Here is a 24,782-nt window from a genome sequence, read left to right on the forward strand (position 1 = left end):
AATGAAATTTGGTGTGTATGTAGCCGAATATTTAGAATAACACATAGGCTACTTCTGTCCCGATATTCCCACGGGATTGGGAGCAATCCATTTTTTATACAATCCCTTATTTCTTACTATCTGGTATAGTGATGCATTTAATTGTATTGTTTTATATAAATGCATTGAATCTGCTTACGAAATTTTATGTGAATCGGTTGAGAAATGCATCCTAGAAAGGAAAAGACCTAGAGACATCCGCTGGACAGACATAAGTATTTTTGCCTACACTGCAATGGAGACGCCTCGCTCGCACTCGGTCAAATTTGCGTGGATCATATGTTCAATCATGTCCACTGTACCACAGTAAAGTAATACCTAGTTACATTTCCGTTGATGCAGAATCTAATTATCAGGGTTTTGGGTCGTCGGCGTGGTTCGGATGGTCAGAAGAACCTTTGAGGTTAACCGAGGCACGCTAACTCGAGTTTGCCGGGCGAGCGAGTTGAGAAGCATTTGCCTTGTTAGCCGGACTTATAGTACTGTGACAAAGTACCGACTGGCCGAATCTGGCCGGTTTAAAGTGCTGGTTAACGGTTCACTAGTTAGCAGTTGTTGGCACATACTGAACTGGCTGTTCGGATGTTTTTGTCAAAGTCCTGGAGATTTTATTTGAGACCTTTTATCTGCTGATTTGCTGCCGTTTGATCTGGCAGTTGAGTTGAGTGCGGGATTTTACATTCAACAATAGGAGTAGAGACCACGATCGGGGATTTTTATCCGACTGTCCAAAGGAGGGTTATGTTTAACGAGCGTATCTATAAGTATGTCTTTTTCTTTGGTCTTCTAGGTAGCCTAAACTGATGGATTTTTAACTTATGAAGGTATTTATCATTAGATTCGTACAACAGTTGGAGTGACAAAGGGTATATGTGTAATAATATTTTAAAACTGTGGCCACAAAAAAATATTGAGGGAAGTTTTTTTATTTGTAATGAAAGCTAATGCTTAGCCTGTTCCAAATAATCATATAATGTTATACTACTTTTATACTAACATTTTTCCATGAACAACAAAAAAACATGAAATGAAAAAAAGTAAAAAATCAAAAACTCGACTGTTTAAAAACTTTAAACAAACTAAAAATAATTGGGTAAGAACAAAAGTAGTCTAGAACTCTTTTAAGTATATTAAAGCTTTAACACCGCGAAACAAAAAAAAACATAAGTTTCTTTATATTGTGTAGGTACTGTTACGTAGCTACCATAAACATTTTGTCTCACCGAACTTTTTATCCGCTTAACTTTCCACCTTGCGGAAGGTTAACGGAATTTCAAACTTTTGAGTTTGAACCTTGAGCTAAGCCAGGCAATATGCTTAAAAAGCTTAAAAATATATCGAAGTTAATGTTATCAAGTTATTTTTTAATACAGCGTGTATTTTTGTTCAAACTTTAAGATCAGTTAATGAAGGCCCTAATAAACACTATATATTTTACTATGTATTGTTTGCCCGCGGCTTTGCACGCGTAAATCATTAGATACAGAAGTTGAATTGAAATTCCGGGATTTTACAAAATTCCCTTGGGAATTCCCAAAAATTAAATCGTAGTTTTTCAAATTTTATTACTAAGCCCAGTGGTAGTTATTCCGAGATTTTATACCTATCCCTTGGGTATATCGGGATAAAAAGTAACCTATGTATTATTCCCGATATCCAGATATCTACATACCAAATTTCATCTAAATCCGTCCAGGCGTTTTAGCGTTAAGAAGTACCTAACAAACAAACACACACATATACAAACTTTTGCATTTATAATAGTAGTAAGTAGTAGGATTTTGTATCACAACAATGTCGGGTCATGGTCGTAGTGCCCACGTGGTTTCAGTTTCATTGGTTTCAAATATTTTTTTTTAGTACAGATTGGGAAATTCACAAACACCATTTTGAATTACTTCGCAGATATCCTCACAAAGTTTTCCTTCACCATAAAGCTCGTGACAAACAAATGTATTTCGCACAAAAATTTGAAAAACTCAGTTGCGAGTGCGGATTTAAACACGATTCTCTGCTTGTAAGCCGTGGTGGTCTAGTGTTTGAACTATGGCATAGTTCAAACCACTAGACCACCACGGCTTAAAATTAAAGGTCTAAACTGGGTTTTAGTATTGTACTGCTACAGTCCAGTTAGAGCTGGAAAATTAATAACTAGCTATTACCCGCGGCTTCGCTCGCGTGAAACATAAACATTTCAAAGAAGCAAGCATACTCCCAAAGGTGCAAGCAATAATGCAAGCAAGCATGCAAGTTATTTAGTTTAAATATTTATCACTTTGCATGTGTAAATCACATTACATACAGCGGTTGAATTGAGATTCTGGGATTTCACAAAACTCCCGTGGGAATCCCCGAAAATTACATCGTGGCTTTCATTAAAAACAACCATCCCAAATTTCATCCAAATCCGTCTAGCCGTTTCAGCGTGAAAGAGTTACAAACATGCACACACACAAACTTTCTTTTTTATAATATAAGTAGGATAATAATCATAATAATGATTAATTGTACCTATTAACTATATCATTCACATGTTAAGGTCTAAGGCCTCCTAATAGGCAAATAGGAATATGGAACTCACTTGAAGTTGAGGATGCACAGAGACCACTAGCCTCTCCCGCACCACTAGCCGCGCGTCCCGGCGCTGCTCGCCGTACTGGTTGTGTGCCCGGCAGGTCCAGAGCCCGGAGTCGGACGGCTGCGCGCGTCGCACGATCAGGACCTGGTCCGACACTGACACGCGGATGCTGTTGGAGACGGGGCTGAGGCGCCCGTTGATGTGGCGGAACCAGCTGGAAGGACCAGGATTTTAGTGTGTACAAAGGCTTTGTTTCCACCATATTGATGCGAGAATGCGTTATGAGGAATGTGCTTGTCGTGAAACAATAAGGGCTATCGCGTATTTATTCACCGCTAGAGGCACTAGTGTAGCGACAGGTCTCCGAAATTTCAAATGACACTGTTTTTGGGTGAACTACGCGGGTTTATTTATAATTAAAGTAAAGTGGACCCCACTCAGCATAATGTTACGGCAACCCGCAACGCTGTTTTTCAGTGGGACCCATTTAAAAACTACCGGAAGGAAAACCAGCGGAAGGAAGTTCGCAACCGGAAATAATGGCAACACTCGATCAGTTTAACCAGGATTGTAGTGTAATATTTACATTAATTTCAGTAATAATGATATTGTGATGTATTACAATAACTCTCAAAAAACTATAAAAGCAGTGCAAAAATAAAAAGAAACATTCATTTTTTTCATTTTCATATTATGCAATACCTGAAATTAATAATGGCAAATATGCTTTACATGGCAATGAATGTCTGGATTTGAGACAGTTTTGTCATTCGGAAACCTTTGTTCTCCCTTTTTTCCGAACAAAACGGGACTACGCGACACCGTGGCATGCTTGATATTTTTATGGTACGGTTTTAAGGTATTAAATATGATTTGAGTGTAAATTTTGTTTTCACGCGCGTAATAACAAATTCATGACTATACTTCAGGCAGGACCTTTGTCTACAGTGGCGCCAACATGTGAGCGCGAAAACGGTAGCCCTCATAGAAACGCTTTATTTGCTTATTCTCGCTCAGCACAGTTGTAGAGGAAACAGCTCAGCAACGCTTTTTTCAGCAAGGTTAACAATGGAAGGATGTGTGCAAGGAATGCGTTGCGAAGTACTTAATCCACCTCACTGCACCCCGCTCGCATATTCGAAAAGAGCCTGCTACACGCATTCTCGCACCGCTCAGCTACCTTGCACATTTCTGGTGGATACAGTACGTTCTACATCCTCGCTTTGCTACGCATCCTCGCACCGCTCAATTACCTCGTAGGCACATATATAGGCCGTTTTGTCACCAATTAGTTTTAAATATTGATTATAAATATGTATGTTAGTCTGTAAGGTATTTATTGTATGGGCCAAGTTGCCCGAAATAGATTAATTTATTATTATTATTCTCTTTATTTATTTTTTATCTTAGGGTTAGGTTTTTATAATAGTTATAAGAAGTAAAATACAGAAAAGTACATACAAATAAAATATTATAAACCTAACTAGTTTGCCGCCGGTAACGGGTAGGGCCCAAGCTACCGGTGGTCAGGGCCGCAGAGTGAGGAACCTCCGGACGATGCGTGCCGTGTCCAGAAGTACCGCCTTCTGTATCTGGCCCTTGATCCAGCCATCTAGCGAGAGTCTCTTGAGATCTTATTATTATTATTATTATTATAAAGGGTTTATGATGTGTAGATAAAATAGTTTTAACTAATATTAAATATATTAACCCGGATAACTCACGTCTTAAATCGAGTTTAGCTCGACAAGTTTGGGCTAATCCGTAGCCTTTCCGGGTCAATATATTTAATATGAGTGAGTCTCACGGTAGTTTCATGTTCAAAATAGTTTTAACTAACTTCAAAATTAAATATATTCCCGCGGCTGTTTTCATAAATCGGCCATTCTCATTTTATTGTGCACCTGTCTAATTACCATACCGCTTTTTTACCGCACTAGTGACACGGTAATTAGACTTGAGTGCACAGTTAAATGTAAATGGCAGCTGCCCTTTTTCTAGATGTGCACTCAGTTGCAGTGCCGTGTCGCTTTTTCTTGTCATGAAAAAGCGGTACGGTAATTAGACAGGTGCACGATAAAATGAGAATGGCCGAAATCTTCGAAGTACATTCTACACACCAAGCAGAATTGAAACAGTTAATTTAGGAACATAATTTTGGCAAATCTTAATTGATTGGTCCTTCGATGGAAACATTTAAGTAAATTCAAATTACGAAAACAAATTATTTATTTCAATCCTATCTCACGTAAGTACTTCAGTTGAAATTGAATTTAAAATTGCACTAAAGCAATTACGAAAAAAAGTTTCAAAATATTTTTAATAACCGTTCAATAAACTTTAGAAAATTAAACATATTTTTTCAAATGTTGTCTTCAAAGACTTAATCAGCTATAGAACTTTCAGTCCCCTTCTAATGTTTCCCTCCGAACGAAGGCTAACTAATACTAACTAATGTTAACTCCCCCATATGCTTGGTTTCCTGACATTATTATCCATTTTTTCAAACGTAGTAATTGCTAAGAAAATAGATACCTCCTTTCTCCAGTCGATTCATAACCACGATCTCTATAATGTGAATAAAGGCCAGAAGGAGTAGTAATTACTTTAGGGTAATTGTACGGCACGGAAAATGGAGAAAAGATGGCCGTCGGGGCCGAAAAAATCTCGAATGGAGACCGCGTATAGGCTAGCACAGCTTAGAACGTCCACCAACGAGATAGACGTATAACCTCGGGCCTCGTTAAAGCGAGATCACAGTTTTAGTGCAGGCCACTTCCAACCGAAGCAACTGCAAAGCTTATGTTCAACAGTGAACCTCCTACGTCTGATGATGAAGGTAATGATGACCAATTGTACAAAAGTGCATCTTACCTGTAAGTAGGTGGCGGGCTCCCAACAGCGCAGCAGACGAGTCTCACGTCACCTCCTTCCGCCACCGTCTCCTCCTCTGATATCAACAGCATCCTCGGAGCCATACTGCCCGCAGAATCTGACCAGCGATATAATTGAATGGTTAGAGTCTGATACTCTTTAAAGTCAGACAAAAATCGTAATTCTAAACGTAAACGACCATCTTTTAATGAACATGAATTTGAATGAATAAATGAATATGAATTCATATATATCTGCCGTGTTGTGTCGTGACTTATCTGATGCAGTGTGTTGTGACGGCTTGTGTAGTGTCGCATCAAAGCTATAGAGAGAGACAGAGAGCATCACAACACATCACGACAGTCTAGCTTTTACCCGCGACTCCGTCGTTGTAGAAATCATTTATCGCTATCCCGCAGTAATTATACAAATTATCTAAATCGGTTCAAGAGTTTAGACGTGATAAGGTAACAAACTAAGAAACAGCCTTACAAACTTTCGAATTTACAATATTAGTAGGATTACAAAATCCAGATTTAAATTACCCTTGATTTGAAAACAGCCAGATTAGAGAGGCCATAGATCAAAGTACCAGGCCATCGCGGCTATTACTCTTTAGGAGTGGTTGCGTGGAGGTAAAATTAAAGATTATGTTCACTTAACTAATTTGTATAACTTTATTGTTAACACGTAAGTTTCACATTGTTTCATTATGAGTATCACTAACTTAAATCTGGGGCTTTTACGTCCTCCAGTATGCTCCGTGACTGACTGGTTACAAAGCGGGCCCCGCGGTCCGAAGTACTAGCTGCTGAGTCAACTCATATTCCAGTGCAAACGTTCCGGGATACGAGCTGACTCTGCGTAAGGCTACAAAGTGTGTCCCTATAACTCTAAGAAAACTCAATTCAATTTTCAGCAGAAGAAAATTACAAGTTACAAAAGCACAAGCTAAAGTGCTGTTAAAGTTAACGACGATAAAATGTAAAATTCGTCCCCAACGAGCCCGCAAAGCGAACATTTGTCGAATAAAGAAATCAAGCAACAGGTCCCGTATCGAGCTAAGCGAATATTGCTCGGAAAATATTGGGATTTGTAACTAGAACGAGATTCAGAATCCGAGTGATGCACGAAACCTAGTGTGTAACCAAACTTTCGGTTTCGGTTTCGGCGGGTTTCGGCGTTAAAAATGAAATTTCGATTTAGATAGACCATCTGTCAAATTAGAGCTGTAACCGTAATTGATTTTGAGAGCTTCCATGCGGCGTTTGGAAGTACTTGGCGTAGTGAAGTGGCCCGCCCCTTGCGTTTCTGCTAATTTGTAATGGCTAAGTTGTTATTTCGTAATTCGTACTGTAGGTAACATAAGAGTAAACAAGTGTAACGTTAAAATTGTTACTAGCCCATGGTATGGGTTTCGCCTAAAATAAACGCTTTCATTTCATTTCAAAGCTATCAAACTAAATAGTTTCGTGTTATAAATATAGAGTAATAATTTCTACAAAGTGTTATTCTTAAGTATCGCTAACTTTGAGGGAACATCAACAGGTGAAATGAAGTTAACTTTTCTAAATCACTAGTCAATTACTTTTATTGTTTAAAAATAATCAAGGATAAAGATATTTAAGTTACGCGTGGTAAAACAAAGTAAAAGTCCTTAATTATTTTGAGTTATACCTACTATACACATATTTACCAAAATATGGTTAACAACCAGCCAAGATCGAGTCGAGCTATTGATAGACAAATTACAAATTTCAATTTTCTTCCGTATGACTGACTCACGCTAGACCACTTTTTAATATTTGTTGATTAGCCAGTATACTTATGTCTATTGTCTTGTCATTTCGAGATTTTAAACACACAATTTTGGTTTCGGTTTCGGATACTGGCATTGGTCGATCTTCCGAAATCTTTATCCGAGACATGTGACAGCGAAGCGTATCCGTCAGAGTTCAGGTGTAATGTGTTTACGGTTCGTCTCTCAACCGGATTTGCTGATTCGGTTTTTCACGAGCTTTTTCAAAAGAAGAGAATAATATACTGTATATCTACAGTCATGGTCTTCAATGAACTAAAATAATTTCTTTGCTCACCCGCGACCTTAGCCCGCGACCTTATGATAGCTATGTTTATGTAAGATATGCGTGTTCATGCAGTTCCTCCACCTCCACACTATAAGAACACACACAAATCACACAAACCCATCTATCACCACCACCACACTACACTGACGCGTTTCGAACTCAACCAGAGCTCATCTTCAGAGCAACACAACCGAACACCATGCTACCAGATGTTAGACTAACATGTAGGTCTGTACTCAGAGAGAAAATTACATTACATTTTACAACGTCTCTCTACTCTATAGACAATGACCGAAATTCGGGGTAGAGTTCCAACTCAGTGTGCAAAGAATCAAGGTATGGCTATTTCGCGGGAATTATCTAATTTTCCGGGGTAAAATTCCTTTGTCCTTCCCAGAGTCTCAAATTACCTTCATACTAAATTTCAGTTAAATCGGTTTAGTGGTCTAAGAATGAAGAGGTAACAGACAGACAGAGTCACATTTAGAATTTTAGTAAGGACGAGTAAAGAAACGTTGTGATTTTAAGTTTAAAAAACCAGTGACCGTTTTTTTCTAGCGCTCGGGCGCTCGCAATTGCATTCACTATCTCTATCTCCCTCATCCCATGCCCTGTGACAGGCAGAAGTGGTGTAGACGATCATCATTTAGACAATAAAGTGTCAGATCCAAGATACTCACGTGATACAGCGAGCAACGCAGGTGGACTGCGCCGCTTCTCGCCAGTCAAGGCGTGCTGAGCTTCGCAGGAGTAGGAGCTTGTGTCGTCGGGATGCGCGTCCCGAACCACCAGGATGTCACCCCGGCTGCCTGCGATAATGTAGCGGCCACCTGTATAACAAGATTACAAAATACTTTGAAACCCCTTTTCCATTAGCACCACTAACTAAAAACTTTTTCATATCCCTCTGATAAATTCCTGATTTTCACTTACTTCAAACTTCAACGTATTAGCCATATTGACTTTGAGTCTACTCGTGAGCACGATTACTGCAATTTGGCCGAAACTTCGAGGTAATTTTAGTTAGTTTAGACTAAGAAGTTAGTGAGAACTATCAGAAAGTTATTGACGATCGAATGAAAATATTAAGGGATAAGTAAAAAATAAAAAGAATTTTGGCCCATTTACTGTAGATTTTTCAAAGATGAAACTTATATTTCTCCCTTTTAGTTACAGCATTGAAGTCGGTTTAATTTTTCTGAATACCTACTTTTTTATAAACTATGTCTTCGTTAATGTAAAATTTACTCACTCACGTTTGATACTTTCATTAATAAACACTATACTTAATAAATAAATCCTTATTTGAGAACGTGCGAGGCACACTAAGTTAAATAACTAAAGGGAATAATATTCTTAAAAACCATTTGCAAGTATTTACACTTATCAACTCACTTTTACAAACAGCATCAAATTATGACCAAAATTTGCAGCGTTTGTAAAAAGAAAACAAAAGAAGATCGATTTTTTTTTAAATAAAATCGTGCTCTTTTGTATTACATGGCCAGTGTTAAATTTTAATACGAAGTCGTTCCATGGCGATTGGTAGCGCCAACCAATAGTCATTGTTACTGGCCAGTGTTGCAAGCAACCTTGCGATGATTCTTGCGCGCTGGAATAAAAAAAAAAAACTGAAGTAGAAATTATTTCAAATGGTTGAATAATGTTGGATGTATGCTAATTTCTTCGTGACTAAATATCTTACTGTATAATACCTTTAACTAAAGGCGAACTTTATAAAACAAACACAGTAATAAATACTGAAACTGTTACAGTTTAGTTAAACAGAAAGCCGACACTGTATCGGCAAACATTTTAAGACGTGGGGGCGACTGCGAAGTGCTCATGACTTTGAGATTAGGGTTTCGATAGAGTGAACACATCCAGACGGGAGCATTCGCTGGGACTTGGGGGACATTGTTGTTAAATACATTTGTGAAAATGTTAGGTACTCGTTGAATACTTAACATCCTTGCATTCAGCCAATACGTTACAATTTATTTGTATACTAACTAGCGCGAATCCGTGGCGTTGTCTGCGAGAAATTTGTCTATCGGTATTTCGCGAGAGTGTGGATGGGGGAATGGATGAGGAGATACGTATAAGAACAAGGGTTAGCTCGTTGATGTGGCTATGGGCAGGCCATTTAGCACGGAGAACAGATGGCAGTTGGGGCCGAAAAGTTCTCGAGTGGAGACCGCGGATTGGCAAGCGCAGCGTAGGACGTCCACCAACGAGATGGACGGATGAAATGGATAAAGCTGCGTCTTCACGGTGGATGCAGGCCGCTGCCAACCGAAGCTACTTGAGGTCTATGGGGGAGCCTATGTCCAACGGCTGAGATGATGATGATGATTCCACTAGTGCATTGCAATTTTCCGGGATACAAAAGTATACTACGTTACATTTTGGTGACTTTGCGCGGGAATAATATGAGTATGATTTAATTTATCCATCTCTGGTTTAATAGCAGTGCTTGCACTGTTGTGTTTCGGCGTGGAGAGTAAGACAGCCGGTGAAATTACTAGCACTTGAGGTATTCCATCTTAGGCCTCTAGATTGCAACGCATCTGCAATCCCCCTGGTGTTGCGGGTGTCTATGGGCGGTGGTGATCTCTTACCATCGGGAGACCCACTTGCTCGTTTTCCACCCAATTGAATGAAAAATAAATAAAAAAAACTCTGGTTTACCTACGGATCCAGTTAGGAGATCTTCACCCTTGTGTAAAGTAACGATCGAAAGTAACAACCCAATCTAGCTATCATTCTTTAACCAATTTTGACCACATTTACTTAAGTTGCATTATACTACCAACATCCACTTCGGTCTGAAATATTTAGATATAAAATGCAATACTTTTGAGTCTACAATTATAAAACCTGCTAACAGTTCAAATAAACTAAAGCTCTCATAAATATCGTAATAAAAAGTATAGTGGCTTGGCTAGTATTATTTCAGCATATTTTTTTTGTTAGTGATATGACACAGGCTTCCTAAGCATTCTCACTCGTTCCGCAATCCATTAACCACTCGACGGCCTCTTCCGTCGACAGCCCTCCAAACTGGCAACCAATAAAACAAATAAAAAGGAAATATGGATGGTATCAACCTTTTTATACTCAATAAAAGCGGTCTACTTAATACTTGGCAGTAAAGTTGGTTCCCTTGGCGTCCGCTCTGTGTTCGCTGTTTGCGCCCCCGTCGGTTTACGATCAGATAACTTTCACTGGCGAGTTTTTCAATGAATTCTAAATGCGCTACTACGACATCTTGCGTCTCGTTCTACTTAGGGGCCTGTAGGAAATAGAGCAGGATGAATGAAATCGTGACTTATTGGATACGTTTATAATGAAACTGCAATTTGGTTAATTTTGCAAGGTCTGTAATTTAAAATTTTTCGTATGCCGTAAAATTAGTTCACTTTGCCCCCTACTGGGTAACTATGCTTCAATTCTGTATTTTGCTTAAATGTCGTCAAAGTTGATGTCCCGGGTCCCGATATACTTCCCAATAAAGTGGCAACATTGAACTTCTATTTTTGCTCCGATATTTTCTTTTCTTTACCTGTCAGACGCTGTACAGTGATAAGACGGAGAAGTCAAGGGTAAAGATATCGACACGGCCCAAGTTACAAAAATATGTATACACGACTCTATGCACTTAACATTAAGGCCGTGTATACATATTTTTGCAACTTTGGCCGTGTCGATATCTTTGCCCTTGACTGTACAATCATAATAATGGTGTAAAAAAGCACCAAACGCTTCCTAGTATGAATTAAATTAAATTTAGGTGGATAGATACCCAAACGCCGTGGATAATTTGTCAAAATAAAATGGATAAAAAAACATTTATTAGCTACTTTTTTAAGCCAAGCATTGAGATGCTACGACTAAAAAAAACAGTAGAAAATTTTCAATAACTACATCGTTCACTTATCTTATTAACGTTGCATAGCCAACCTCACCGAATTTCATGTATTTAATCCTAACGGTGGAAATTTTGGGATTGTATGCTGATCTCGTTAGGAATAGCGCGTTAAAAATCAGCCTATGTGTTATTCCAGACATTTAGCTGTCTACATATTTTTAGCAGTAACAAACACACGCACGCACAAATAAACTTCTTCATTTACAATATTATTAGGATGAGATTATGCAGAATCCTTCGTAAGCTGCCGGCTCGCGCTTGACCACTCACCGGCCGACGCGACAATAATGTCCACTTTGTCGCGTGCGTCGCTCTGTCGCCGACACAATGGAAACTTTGCAGCCACTTTCATGAAGCACCATCCAATTTTAAAGAGATGCCGATAAGTTTCATCGTTATTTTTTTAATCATTCCAGACTTTGAACGTGAATAAACACTGATTGGTTTTTTGGAGTCTTTTTGTATTTTTTATTTCAACTCCAAATTTGTTACTTTTACGGGTATCCCGTGAAACCATATCGAAAATACAAACTGAGACATGGATGCACAGAAAAACCAGAAAAAGAGACCAGCACTGGGAATCAAACCCATGTCCTCAGCATTCCGTGCTGCGTGCTATAACCCCTACACCACTGCTGGACAGGAATCTAGACACGAATTTTTCATATGCATGCATATCTTAGGTTGCTTATTTCTACTATGCTACTTAAGCAGCAGCACATATATGTGACATATATGTTGCGACGACAGTGCTGGTCTCTTTCTGGTTTTTCTGTGCATCCATGTCTCAGTTTGTATTTTCGAGGTGAATAAATAACCAATGAAGGTAGAGATGCAGACGTGAGACTATGCTTTTCTATCGTGATGAAGTACTATTAGTTATTCTGTTTTGATGTCGTTGGATGAGATAACTCTTTTTTTTTTCTAGGTCGGCCTTGAGTTACTCTACCTTGAGTCACAATAAAAAACAGTTAATCCTTTTAATATCGTAAGTGTACGAAGCCCTACAAACAATAAGGCTGATTGTCTCATTAACTTTTGGATGATACTCGTAATGGTACTAATACATTTTTTGGCCGAATTTCTAGACAAAATTGAAAAGCTTAACTAGCCTGACCACTGACTGAAAATATTCCTGATGGATTTTGACTTGCCTTTTTTTCGGTACATTGAAAGTAACACAATATGTACCAACTTACTATCCTACCGACTGCGCCATGTTATGTGTGTAAAGGACAGAGAAGCGTAAATCATACTCAGTGCTCTTTCTAACTACCTTCATATTATAACGAATACAAAACACCCTACAATGGAATAGTGTGATAGCTATCCGATTTCCACTGGATTGCCTATTTTATTACTTGATTTTCAGCATGGTAAGTATGGCAAAGGTTGTCACGAATCAGCTTGTATACATATCTAACTCATACCTCATCTCGAGTCTCGGGGTGTCTACTGACAATATTCACGCTATGACACGGCTACCTTAATTGGTTAAAGTTGACCCGAGAGAATAGTTGCCATATCTGATATAAGCGAATTAAATTTTGATAAAAATAGAAACTTTATGAAGAAAAGTACAAGGGAAATGAAGAGTTTTTACTTAAAATCTGTAAAAACACAATCTTAAATGATAATTATTAAATTTAGAAAAGTGCCGAAAAGCACTTATTTGCACACATATTATATGCAATTACGTATATCATGACAGTTATTGTATGATACAATACAATAAAATGCAATGACCCTTTATTGAACACCTCGATATAGAAAACAGGTACATACAAAGATAACCGACATTATATGGTTATATTTTGCACGTGGGCTTTTATTACGTATACAATACGAGTCACATAAAGTACAATTGTAAATTGTCATTGCCAGTGTACGCACTTCTTTGTCGCAGCATAAAGTTAACAAACCAATTTACACTTTGCCGGCAACTTCGTCTGTACCCTGCGACAATCGACGCGGAAGCGTATAATGAAGCCCGTCGCACAAGTGGGCTTGATCTATGAATGCGATACCGACATCTGATTGATCATTATACAAATAAGGTATCGCTATTTCAGAAAAAGGTAATTTTTATATATATTTTTTATTATTTATATCTAGATGCAAATAAAATAATTTTTTTTAGTATCGTTATTTCATTGAATTATTTCCTCACTTGTAAATATAAATAAGGTACTTATCGACTTATCTTACTTACGGGACTTATCACGATAAAATTTAAAATTTCATTTGAAATGTAATTTTCCACAAACATTCCAAAAAAATTCAGATACGCTACCCCGGGCTCCAATTCACGACCCTCTGCTTGCGAGGCCGCATAACAGGTTAAAAAATTAGGTACACAATTTAATACATAACACAAGAAATTATGTCTACAAATATTAAAATTCCGTTGAAATACGATTTTTTCCTCAAATATAGCACTTTTTTATTAATTAGGTAGGTAGGTACTAAGTAACTCAATTTTCCCGTGCGTTATTCTGTACTAGATACTCTCTCCATAGCTTTCTATGACTTTTCATCGATAAGAATACCAAGTTAATTACAAAAAACATGCAGTTTAATATATCAAATAACAAACACGAACATTTCATTGTGTAATACGGATACATGACGTCTCCAATGTCGAGTAAACAATCAGAAAACATAATGAGCAACATGCCTGACAACAACAAATTAATATTAGCTATCAAAAGTATTTTACATACCACGGAATATTTTTTTGCTTTTACTAACTTTGCTATAGTTAATAGTGTTTTGAAAAATATAACAACGTTAATTATAATAAGCGCAATCAATAAGAAGAAGTAAATAAAGAAAAAAAAGAAATCGAACCCGTCTACCAGTATAGTCTCGGCCAGGGTCAAAAACCAACCGAAAATATTCACTACCTTGTATCTATAACGAGTGCTATGATATTCAAGATTATCAAGATCTATTCCAAATACCAATGAAAACACAATCAACCAGTTAACCAACATGATGGAAAAAACTCGAGTTTGTTCAGGGTTGAAGTTGTCTATGATCGTAACCAAAAAAGTAGCGAGAATGACATTCAAGAACACGTAGTTCTGGAAGTTTCCCCACTCTTTGACGAGCATCCAAGATATGGCACCAAAGGTCAAGCTGGTTGCGTGTGACACCAAGGTCACCGTCGATAAGTTCCACATGATATTGCAGTAGAAAAGCGTAGTATTCGACTTGGAAGGAGATAACGGGGGTCCGCCTCCGGTGCTTATTGTAGATGCGTTGTTCCACAGTAGCGAATCCATTATTCAGAACGATGTACTTAAATGAGCTTTTTTTCTGAATCTCACTTGCACAAAACAGATGATAATTTGAACTAGTTACTTATAATATTAGTTCATAATGATGGAACGTGTTGTTTGAACAAAGTCACAATGAAAAATTGTTCAGCAAGGACTGATGTGCGCTAATATTTTTAATTAATAGCTGTTATGGACTAAGTATTCATTAATGTCGATTGAAATGACTATTTTCTAATAAACAGGTTCGTTTGCGGACCTAATAAACATTTTTAATGGAGATAATAATGAACTTATACTCGATAACGTAATTGGGGTGCCTCGCCATGACTAATATTTTATATTATTTTACTAAACAAACATACTTAAAAAAATATGTCTGGCTTTAACAAAATCTTAAATACCATCAGGAGACCCACTTTCTCGTTTAATATAAACTATTTGTATACCGAATTGACGCGATGAGGTTGTTCAAACAAACAAAAAAAAATATTGAATCAGGTGTTACTTTAAGTGTGTGTGTGTGTGTGTGTGTGTGTGTGTGTGTGTGTGTGTGTGTGTGTGTGTGTGTGTGTGTGTGTGTGTGTGTGTGTGTGTGTGTGTGTAGTGTGTTAGTTTGTGTTAAAAAAAAACATTTTTGATACAAGGTTTTTTGCTAACTCTACATTTTGTTCACTGTACTTACTTAGTTTTGTATTGTCATCTAGACTTACATCGGCACCAATAAAGGCAATGCCATTAATCCTTGAGGAGTCCGCCTTGCGGAGACGATTTTGGTTGGACCATCAGGATGTCACTACTAAATTATTGTATTGTTCCCAGATTTACTTAAGTATGAAAAATTTCAAGTCAATCCGACTTCTGGAAGAGGGTCAAATTCAACTTGCATGATTTTACCCGCACATAGGTACATAACGAGTACAAATACTCGTACATTGCAATGCAAGTTAAATAAAGGCATATTTAAGAAAACTTTCACAAAAGATCCCTGTGGGTCGAAATTCATCCGTTATTACTCCTTGGAGTAAGATAAGATAAGAAGCAAGATATATGTAAATCTCGCACCGTCTATTTAATGTCCCAAGAATCCAGTTGCAAATAGGCTGCCTTCCATGCATATCCTGCGCGTTGCAACAGAACGACATTAAATTTGCATTAACGCCACCAAGTTTTATTGAAAGTTTTAGTTTCATTTTCTCGTTCTGCGAAGTTTGTCAGCCGATTTAAGATCTTCATTTTGATATTCAGCTGCGCCATGCTACTTGGGTATTATCGTGATAGAAATGGGGTTTGCCGTGTGTGTGGATGTGTGAGTACGTACGTGTATGAGTGATATATTTATTTTGTGTGTGAATACGTGTGTGTGTGTGTGGGCGTGCTTTGGTAAGTAGATAGCTGGATCTCTGGAATAATACATTGAATACTTAACATATTGATGACTTGAGAGACGTGAGCAGAACTTCATCATCATCCAGTCAGCTGAAAGATGTCCACTGCTGGACACAGGCCTCCCCCAAGGCTCTCCACTCAGACCGGTCTTGTGCTTTCCGCATTCACCGCGATCCCGCGATCTTAATCAGGTGGTCGCTCCATCTTGTTGGAGGCCTACCGACAGCTCGTCTCCCGGTCCGCGGACGCCATTCGAGAACGTTTTGACCCCATGGCCCATCAGTAATGCGAGCAATGTGCCCCGCCCACTGCCACTTCAGTTTCACAATTCATCGAGCTATGTCGGTAAGTCGGTAACCTTAGTTCTACTGCGGATATCATCAATTCTGATTCTATCACGCAGAGAAACCCCGAGCATAGACATCTCCATCATAGCCCTCTGAGTGACATTGAGCTTCCTCATGAGGCCCACCGTTAGCGCCCACGTCTCAGATCCGTATGCCATCACTGGCAACACACACTGGTCAAAGACTTTTGACTTCAAACACTGCGGTAATTTAGACGTGATTCAGTTAGTTAAGGCATTCTAGTATTAAACTCACATCTGACGTCTAGGTCTAGCATCTAGTAGCATGGTGAACAGCTAGGTTGCTCTGAATTTGAGTTTGAAACGCGTCAGTGTAGTGTGATCGTAGTGATAGTCGGGTTTTATAATAATTTGTGTTACAGTTTGAAAGTGGAGGAACTGCATGAAACACATTCCTTGTATAAAGTTAGCTATCATATTTAATTTTGTACTTGTTATTATTTTTCATTATTAAATTACTAGTCGTTAAGCCGTTAGTCGCGGAATTGTGTAATTTTTCGGGATAAAAACTAAAACCTATATGTCCTTTCTCGGGACTCAAATTATCTGTATACCTGCCGGATTTCATCAAAATCGGTTCAACAGTTTAGACGTGATGAAGTAACTAACAAACAGACTTACATACTTTCGCATAATAATATTACTAGACGTTATCCGTGACTCCGTCCGCGTAAAATTTGTTGCAATTTTCTGGGATGTAAACTATGCTATGTATACAGAACGTTTTGAGGTGGTTCACGTAGATCGTCCCGCATATTCTCTTATAAATAGATAGAAATAAAAGAATAATCTCAGAATCAAATTTTAAACGATCATGTCCACATGTTTTAGAAAGTTACCCGTGGCCCTGAGAATTCCAAGTAAAGACAAAAGTTTAGTTTTAACAAAAAGTTTAAAAGGCAATTTAGACACAGAAATTCGACCCTTTCCAAAAGGGCAAGCAATAAAATACAAATAGACATATTCAACTCTTAAGGAACAAGTGTAAACAAAGGCCCTTATGCAATCTTTCGTGGAATAGCAACAAATAATGACTTCCTTCTTGTCAAACGAGACGTGATAAATGACCGCAAGGCATAGTGACATAAAAAAAATCAAACATCAGAGAATTTAAGGGTGGGGCTACGCCAAAAGTATACTTAACAGCCAATCACAGAGACGACGAATGTCATCCGCAAATGGGATGAACGGATTTATTCGCGGGAAAATTTTAAAATTTCAGAAAGCCGCCTACAGCACTGGAGGGGTTTGTTCCTAGACAAGGGAGTGGGGAAGATCGCAGAAGGGAGGACAAACGGGATTCTGTCTCTGGAGCTCTCGAGGAACGGTGCTGGAGAGAAATTGTACAGTGATATCTAATTGTGTTGTTCTTGATTTCCTAAAAATCAATCGTGCCAGCTAGAGTTTTGTTTCAATCCTGAAAGTCTATAAAATAGCTAGGAGTGGTTAAGTCGAGGTAAACTGGAAGTCCGGTAAAGTACCAAATTTTATAAATATATTTTGTTTAACAAACACAATCGGCCAAGACTCGATATTTCCTTTCAAGACATTACCAATTCGAAAGATGAGTTCAAAGGAGACATTATGCCTGCGTGATAACAAAGTCCAAAAGGACTTGTAAAGAAATGTAATATGTATATGTATTGTGCATTGATTTTAATTACGATATATATCATATGTGTGAAGTTATGGATCGGACGATATCGCCGTAGAAATTACTGGCCGGGAGTCCATACAATTGAGACCTATTTAAGGGCTATAAATGGTCAGGACGAATTAAAAGTAAGGTAAATAAAGGGTACCTATGGCCTATCGTGTTTGAGTTTGTGGTAGGTATGTAAAATGCTAAACTATAAAAGTATGTACATAGATACAAAATTTTGTGAAGTGATTATGGAGCCTTGTGAAAGTCCTTGATTTGATCGTTAAAATTCCGAATTACTTTGGGATGTGTTGTAAAGCCTTAGACGTGTTAACGTAATTATTTTATGACATACTTTGGAATAGATTCCTTAGTTGACTATTTAGATACCACAAACCTTGTCGTATTAACTAAAGAACGATTTAGATTTGACTATGCCAATAAAGACAATGGTCCATACTATTTTGTTATATTGTAGAGTATGATTTATCTTTTCTTTTCTTGTGTATATTTTGTTCTTTGTCTAAGTTCTTTATGCATGTGTGTGTGTGTACCCTAGTATAGAGACAGCCAGAAGGGTTTTTCATTTGGACATTCGTTTTCCCTTCTACTTTAGCTTGGCTTAGGAACTGAATGTCTGGCCTGCCATTGTGTCGTATAAGACCAATGAAGGTTTAATTAATCGATCAGTTTCGTTTTGGTCTTTCATTTCTTCCCAAGTGTTTTGGGTTTATTAATGATTTTAATAAAAATATATAAATTACAATTTATTTTATTTGGTATTCGTATATAAATTCCTTTTCCCTTTCGGAATGAATTAATAATGGAGGTCATAACTTATTTTCTAGTAAAGTGATTTCACAGAGTAACCTTTTGTTGAGAGACCAAGGTAGTATTTACTTCGTGCCTAAGTAACATCCATTATTAAATTTTTCCCTAAACACACTCAATCATTATTCCCGTTATGTCGAGGAGAGTTCTAACATTTTCTATATACGTCAGTGAGATTGAATCACGCTAATACAAATAAATTCAAAGGGGATACAAGTGTGTCACAACCTGGTCACTAGTGAGAGAATAGGCCTCTTCAAGGCAGACTTGAGTAAATGCTCGATGCTATACCTATTGAGTGGTGGCTAACAAGAGTGTAATGCCTAACGAGATATTATTTGCTATTATTTGAGAGTCAAAGAGTTGAGTATATTAACGAAGTCAGTCAGTAGCCGATATCTATCATGAACGTGAATTTCGAGTCTACGACGTGTACAAGAGGACACCCGATAAGTATAAAATTCTTTCTTTTAATGATGCACTAACTAGATGTCTGAGAGTGGGACTAGTGTTTCAGTTGTATTATTCTTCCGATGTTTGGGCACTGGAAAGGTGGTGGAGAAAAAGAAGCCGGGAGACTTTTGATTATACAAATTTCAGTACATATCTCGATAACAGGCAGCGGCGGTTTCTGGGCACACGCATACACGCCATGTCTTATGCAGCTGACCTCCGACCTTGGTTTGGCCAAACCAAATATATCACATATTGAATAATAATTGAATAAAACCATGGTACTTGGGGGAGGCTTTATGCCTAATAAAAGATCACACCTTACGAGGATGTGCAATTATAAACGCTTCTCAGCGAAAGGAGGTCAGAACTGCCCCCCGATAACTTGACTTTCAAGGCCATATACTGGCGTAGGGTTCCCCCGTGTCAGAGTGAGACCGGTTGTTCTGGTGAGATGTACAAATGCCTCACATAAAGTTTCATGACCATCTATCACAAAAGCCGATCGCGTATCTTGAGTGCATATAAAATCATATAAAGGTAGTCTCACTACCTGGAACAGTATCTTCATTGATTTCAATATTCTCACTACCTTGTTACTGATAAAAACCCGTTTAACGTAATCCGGCTGAATGATTGATATTCCTGATTCTTTATTTATCCAGAAAGTGTACTGCGTAAATCACTGTGCAACTAAATAAAAATTACTGCTTTTACTGAAGTGTACCCAAACTCCGGGGAATGATCCTGAAAATTTCTAGGACACTCTCTTATATTTATAAATATATAAATAGACGATCACGTACGGCTCGTACCATCACAGAATTTGGTGTCGGTGACCAGGGATCCAAGTACGTATTCGAAATAACGATACGACTGGATATATAATATTATTAAAAGAAAACACAACGTAGGAACAATGATTGAGTGTATATAAAAAAAAAACAGGAATTATACGATGAGAGGATTTGGGGGAGCGAAGACAAACTATGTGTTTATGAAGTGTATATTTTACAGGAATTTTAGGAGAAGGCCACTTTGGGCAGGCGCCCATGTAATTATTCCTTGCTATTGTATAGAATATAAATTCACTGTAGGGAAACCCACAATAAAATTTATTACGTGTTGTTTGACATTTCATGTAGCCTCATTGTCCTGCTTTTAACCAGCAAACGAAAGATTGCACAAGTAATACATAACTTAACTAAGACTTTAACGTTCGGTTTAACGGTTATTTGTCTCAACATTTTTTCACTTTCAACAGAATAACGGGAAGAATTACGCGAATATTTGATTACTAGGCGTGTTTTGTTTAGGCGTGTTTAGGCGTGTTAGTCAGAATTTTCCGCGAATATTTGAGTACTAGGCGTGCTTAGGCGTGTTAGTCGGGATTAGGTACGGGTAAGTTGTCGCAAGAACGTATTGGTTAGACAGTAACGAGTATAGAGATGCCGGCGGGTACAGGAAGGCGTGCGGCAAGACAGTATAGGTCGGATAGGGCTAGCAGTTCCGCGGCTGAACCGAAAGGGTAAAGGAGGACGTTGCCAATATAACATTTAGGAGTTAGATCCTGCGTCAAATTAAATTCGGATTACCAAGTCGAAAGGTTTGGGGAGAGTCGAACGCTGCCACAATTAATACAATAATAACACGAGGCACGCGATCGATAGACCATTGCGGGTTGGTAGATAATTTGGACTATAGGGACAATGAAAGGTACCATTTAGACGATTCAAACTTAAGTAGCGAACAAAAGGAGCTGTTACTACCCGTGTTAGACAAACATTGTAAAGTGTTTGCGGACAAATTAGGGTTGACCGATAAGTACGAGCACGTCATAAAACTAGTCGATGACATACATTTTGTTAAGCACAGCTCCCAGTACCGTTTGTGTATAGAGAGCAGGTAAAGGAAAAGCTAGAAGGTTTAGGAGTCATTCAGAGGGAAGCGACTCCGTATTGTAGGCCGCATACATTTACAAAAAAAAACATCCTGATTCGAGGAAAAATACAGGTTTCTCTTTTATGGTAAGGACTTATACTTATCGAGTTCTACCTCAAGGATTAAAGACATCAGCGGCGGGTTTATCTAGAGCGATAGACTAATACTAGCGGAAGTGCGGGAATTTTGTGCGAATTATTTAGATGATATCGTTGTATTTACCACAGGAGACGTAGGGTTGCATTTAGAACATCTAGATCGAGTATTAGATAGATTAGGATCCGCGGGATTAACGGGCAGTATAGAAATGTCTCGATTCTTATGTGTAGAAGTACAACTATAGGGACACATAGTAAGTACTAACTGGGTGCGAATGGACCCACACCGCTTTAAGGCAATATTGGATTTTCCCATACCTCGGACCATAAAACAATTACGAGGGTTTTTGGGATTGATAAATTATTTCCGGAAATTCATTTCGAAATACAGCGAGGAAGTGAGGCCTATGTGTGACCTATTAAAACAAAATACAAAGTGGTCATGGACACAGGAAATAAACGTATGTTTTGAAAGGGTTAAAGGCTTATTTGTAGATTCTTCGCACATCCTAATCCAAAGGAGACCTATTATGTGCAGACTGATAGCAGTAATTTAGGCATTTCACGTTATGTCTATGAACTGACGGACGTAGGCGAGGAAAGAGTCATAGGGTTCTGTAGTAAATCTTTATCTGAGACAGAACGCAGGTGGACAGTTACTGAACAAGAACTGTGGGCCATCATTTACAGGTTGTCGAAATTCGGGACATGTCTGAGGGGAGCTCGGTTAGTAATTAGGACTGACTATAAGAGTCTGATATTTTACAATCATGTAAACTACTTAGCGCACGAATGATACGTTGGGTGCATTACATAGGTCGATTCGATTATACAGTAGAACACGTGAAAGGTCGATTAAATGTCGTAGCAGATGTACTATCCCGACACATAAAAGGAACGACAGATGTATTAACTAACGAGGCCACGGGGCCTGAGATGAATTTATTCAAGGTACCATTAGGACGAACAGTTAAAGAACGATGGAAGGAAATAGGTAGTATTCAAAAACGCGATCGGTGCGCCAGCGAGATAATTGATCGGGTAAAGGTCGTAGGGACATCCGAGTCTAAGCATTATGTATTCGAAGGAGGAGTTCTGTATAGGATGGACGTACGTACGGGCACATTAAGACTATATATCCCCGAGGAATTACAACACGACTTGATTACTAGTATACACGAGGAGATAGGACATTTCGGGCGGTATAAAGTTTATGCCTTGATGAAACGTCGTTACTATTTCGCGAACATGTCTCGAGTAATAGGTCGGATTGTGAGGGCTTGTGATGTATGCCAGAAGTCAAAACATGCACTTGAAACACACACAGGGCCGATTAAAACCGTGATAGCGAGCGATATAGGAGAGCGAGTTTTTTGCGATATTTATGGACCTTTACCAGCGGGGCGATATGGGTATAAATATATATTTGTAATACAAGACGCATATAGTAAATTAATCAGGCTATATCCATTGCGACAAGCGAGTGGTAAGGCGACACTGACCTGTGTGCGGAAGTTCCATGAACAGATCAAAGTTAGAACTTTATGTTCGGATAGAGGCACAAACTTCACATCGGCGATTTTCGAGTCAGGTGTCAGGCAGTTAGGTATCGAGTTAACACACACATCTGTTAGAAATCCGCGCCCGAATTCTACAGAGCGAGTTAACAAAATTTTAGGAAGGCTATTTAGAACATACTGCGACCAGTCACACCGTTCTTGGGTAGATTTATTACCGAATATAGAAGACTGCTACAATCAGGTAGTACACACTACAACAGGGTACGCACCGAATGAAATAATATGGGGTACTAGAGTTCGACTAAATACTGATTTTGATAGAGGTATAGAAATAGGAATCGAACGGCAACCTGAGTCATTAGACCAGATTCGGCAGCAAGCACGACAAAATATACTCAAGGCCGCGGCAGAAAGGGAATTTCATTATAATAAAAATCATAAGCTAATTCGGTTCGAAATAGGAGATCTCGTAAAACTAAAAACTTTTGCAAAATCCGACGCTGATAAGAAGATAACAAAAAAATTCATGCGTCTATACGAAGGACCCTTCACGGTTGGAGCGGTACCTTACGATAATGTATACACCTTGATCGATTTACAAACACAACGGGTAAAAGGAAATTTCAATGCTATTCACCTGTTCCCTTATTACGTAAACAAATAACGGACAATGACCTAGTGGCGCAAGAGTAACAGGTACTTAAAAATGCAAGCGCCATCACAAAAAAAGGGGACAACCGAAAGGGAAGACGAGCTATTGTCCTTTTGAGAGTTAGAATAGACGGGCGTGAGAAACATAGTATTGGCGTGAGAAATGTAATTATTATGCACATGCTGAGTATAGGATTAGTAGAGGAAATATATTTTGAAACGATTTGCTTATAGAGGTAAGAGTGAGAATAGTTGTAGATGTTTCAAAATCTATTTGGGGGAGTGTGAGGTGGTTCACGTAGATCGTCCCGCATATTCTCTTATAAATAGATAGAAATAAAAGAATAATCTCAGAATCAAATTTTAAAAGATCATGTCCACATGTTTTAGAAAGTTACCCGTGGCCCTGAGAATTCCAAGTAAAGACAAAAGTTTAGTTTTAACAAAAAGTTTAAAAGGCAATTTAGACACAGAAATTCGACCCTTTCCAAAAGGGCAAGCAATAAAATACAAATAGACATATTCAACTCTTAAGGAACAAGTGTAAACAAAGGCCCTTATGCAATCTTTCGTGGAATAGCAACAAATAATGACTTCCTTCTTGTCAAACGAGACGTGATAAATGACCGCAAGGCATAGTGACATAAAAAAATCAAACATCAGAGAATTTAAGGGTGGGGCTACGCCCAAAAGTATACTTAACAGCCAATCACAGAGACGACGAATGTCATCCGCAAATGGGATGAACAGATTACTCGCGGGAAAATTTTAAAATTTCAGAAAGCCGCCTACAGCACTGGAGGGGTTTGTTCCTAGACAAGAGAGTGGGGAAGGTCGCAGAAGGAAGGACAAAGGGGATTCGGTCTAGAGAGCTCTCGAGGAACGGTGCTGGAGAGAAATTGTACAGTGATATCTAATTGTGTTGTTCTTGATTTCCTAAAAATCAATCGTGCCAGCTAGAGTTTTGTTTCAATCCTGAAAGTCTAAAATAGCTAGGAGTGTTAAGTCGAGGTAAACTGGAAGTCCTAAAGTACCAAATTTTATAAATATATTTTGTTTAACAAACACAATCGGCCAAGACTCGATATTTCCTTTCTAGT

At 38.4% G+C, this 24,782-nt stretch overlaps 1 protein-coding gene across 1 annotated transcript in view; it reads right to left on the reverse strand.

Annotated features, from left to right (window-relative positions):
* The window catches only part of LOC141437657 (cell adhesion molecule Dscam2-like), a 332,569-nt gene that overhangs the window by 26,471 nt on the left and 281,316 nt on the right, over positions 1-24,782 (reverse strand). The window contains 3 exon segments of the mRNA XM_074101110.1: positions 2,621-2,831; positions 5,492-5,609; positions 8,259-8,408. Coding sequence (XP_073957211.1) covers positions 2,621-2,831; positions 5,492-5,609; positions 8,259-8,408 — 479 coding nt within the window.

This window comes from Choristoneura fumiferana, chromosome 18 (genome assembly GCF_025370935.1).
Source record: "Choristoneura fumiferana chromosome 18, NRCan_CFum_1, whole genome shotgun sequence".
In the NCBI taxonomy this organism is placed as follows: Eukaryota; Metazoa; Arthropoda; class Insecta; order Lepidoptera; family Tortricidae; genus Choristoneura; species Choristoneura fumiferana.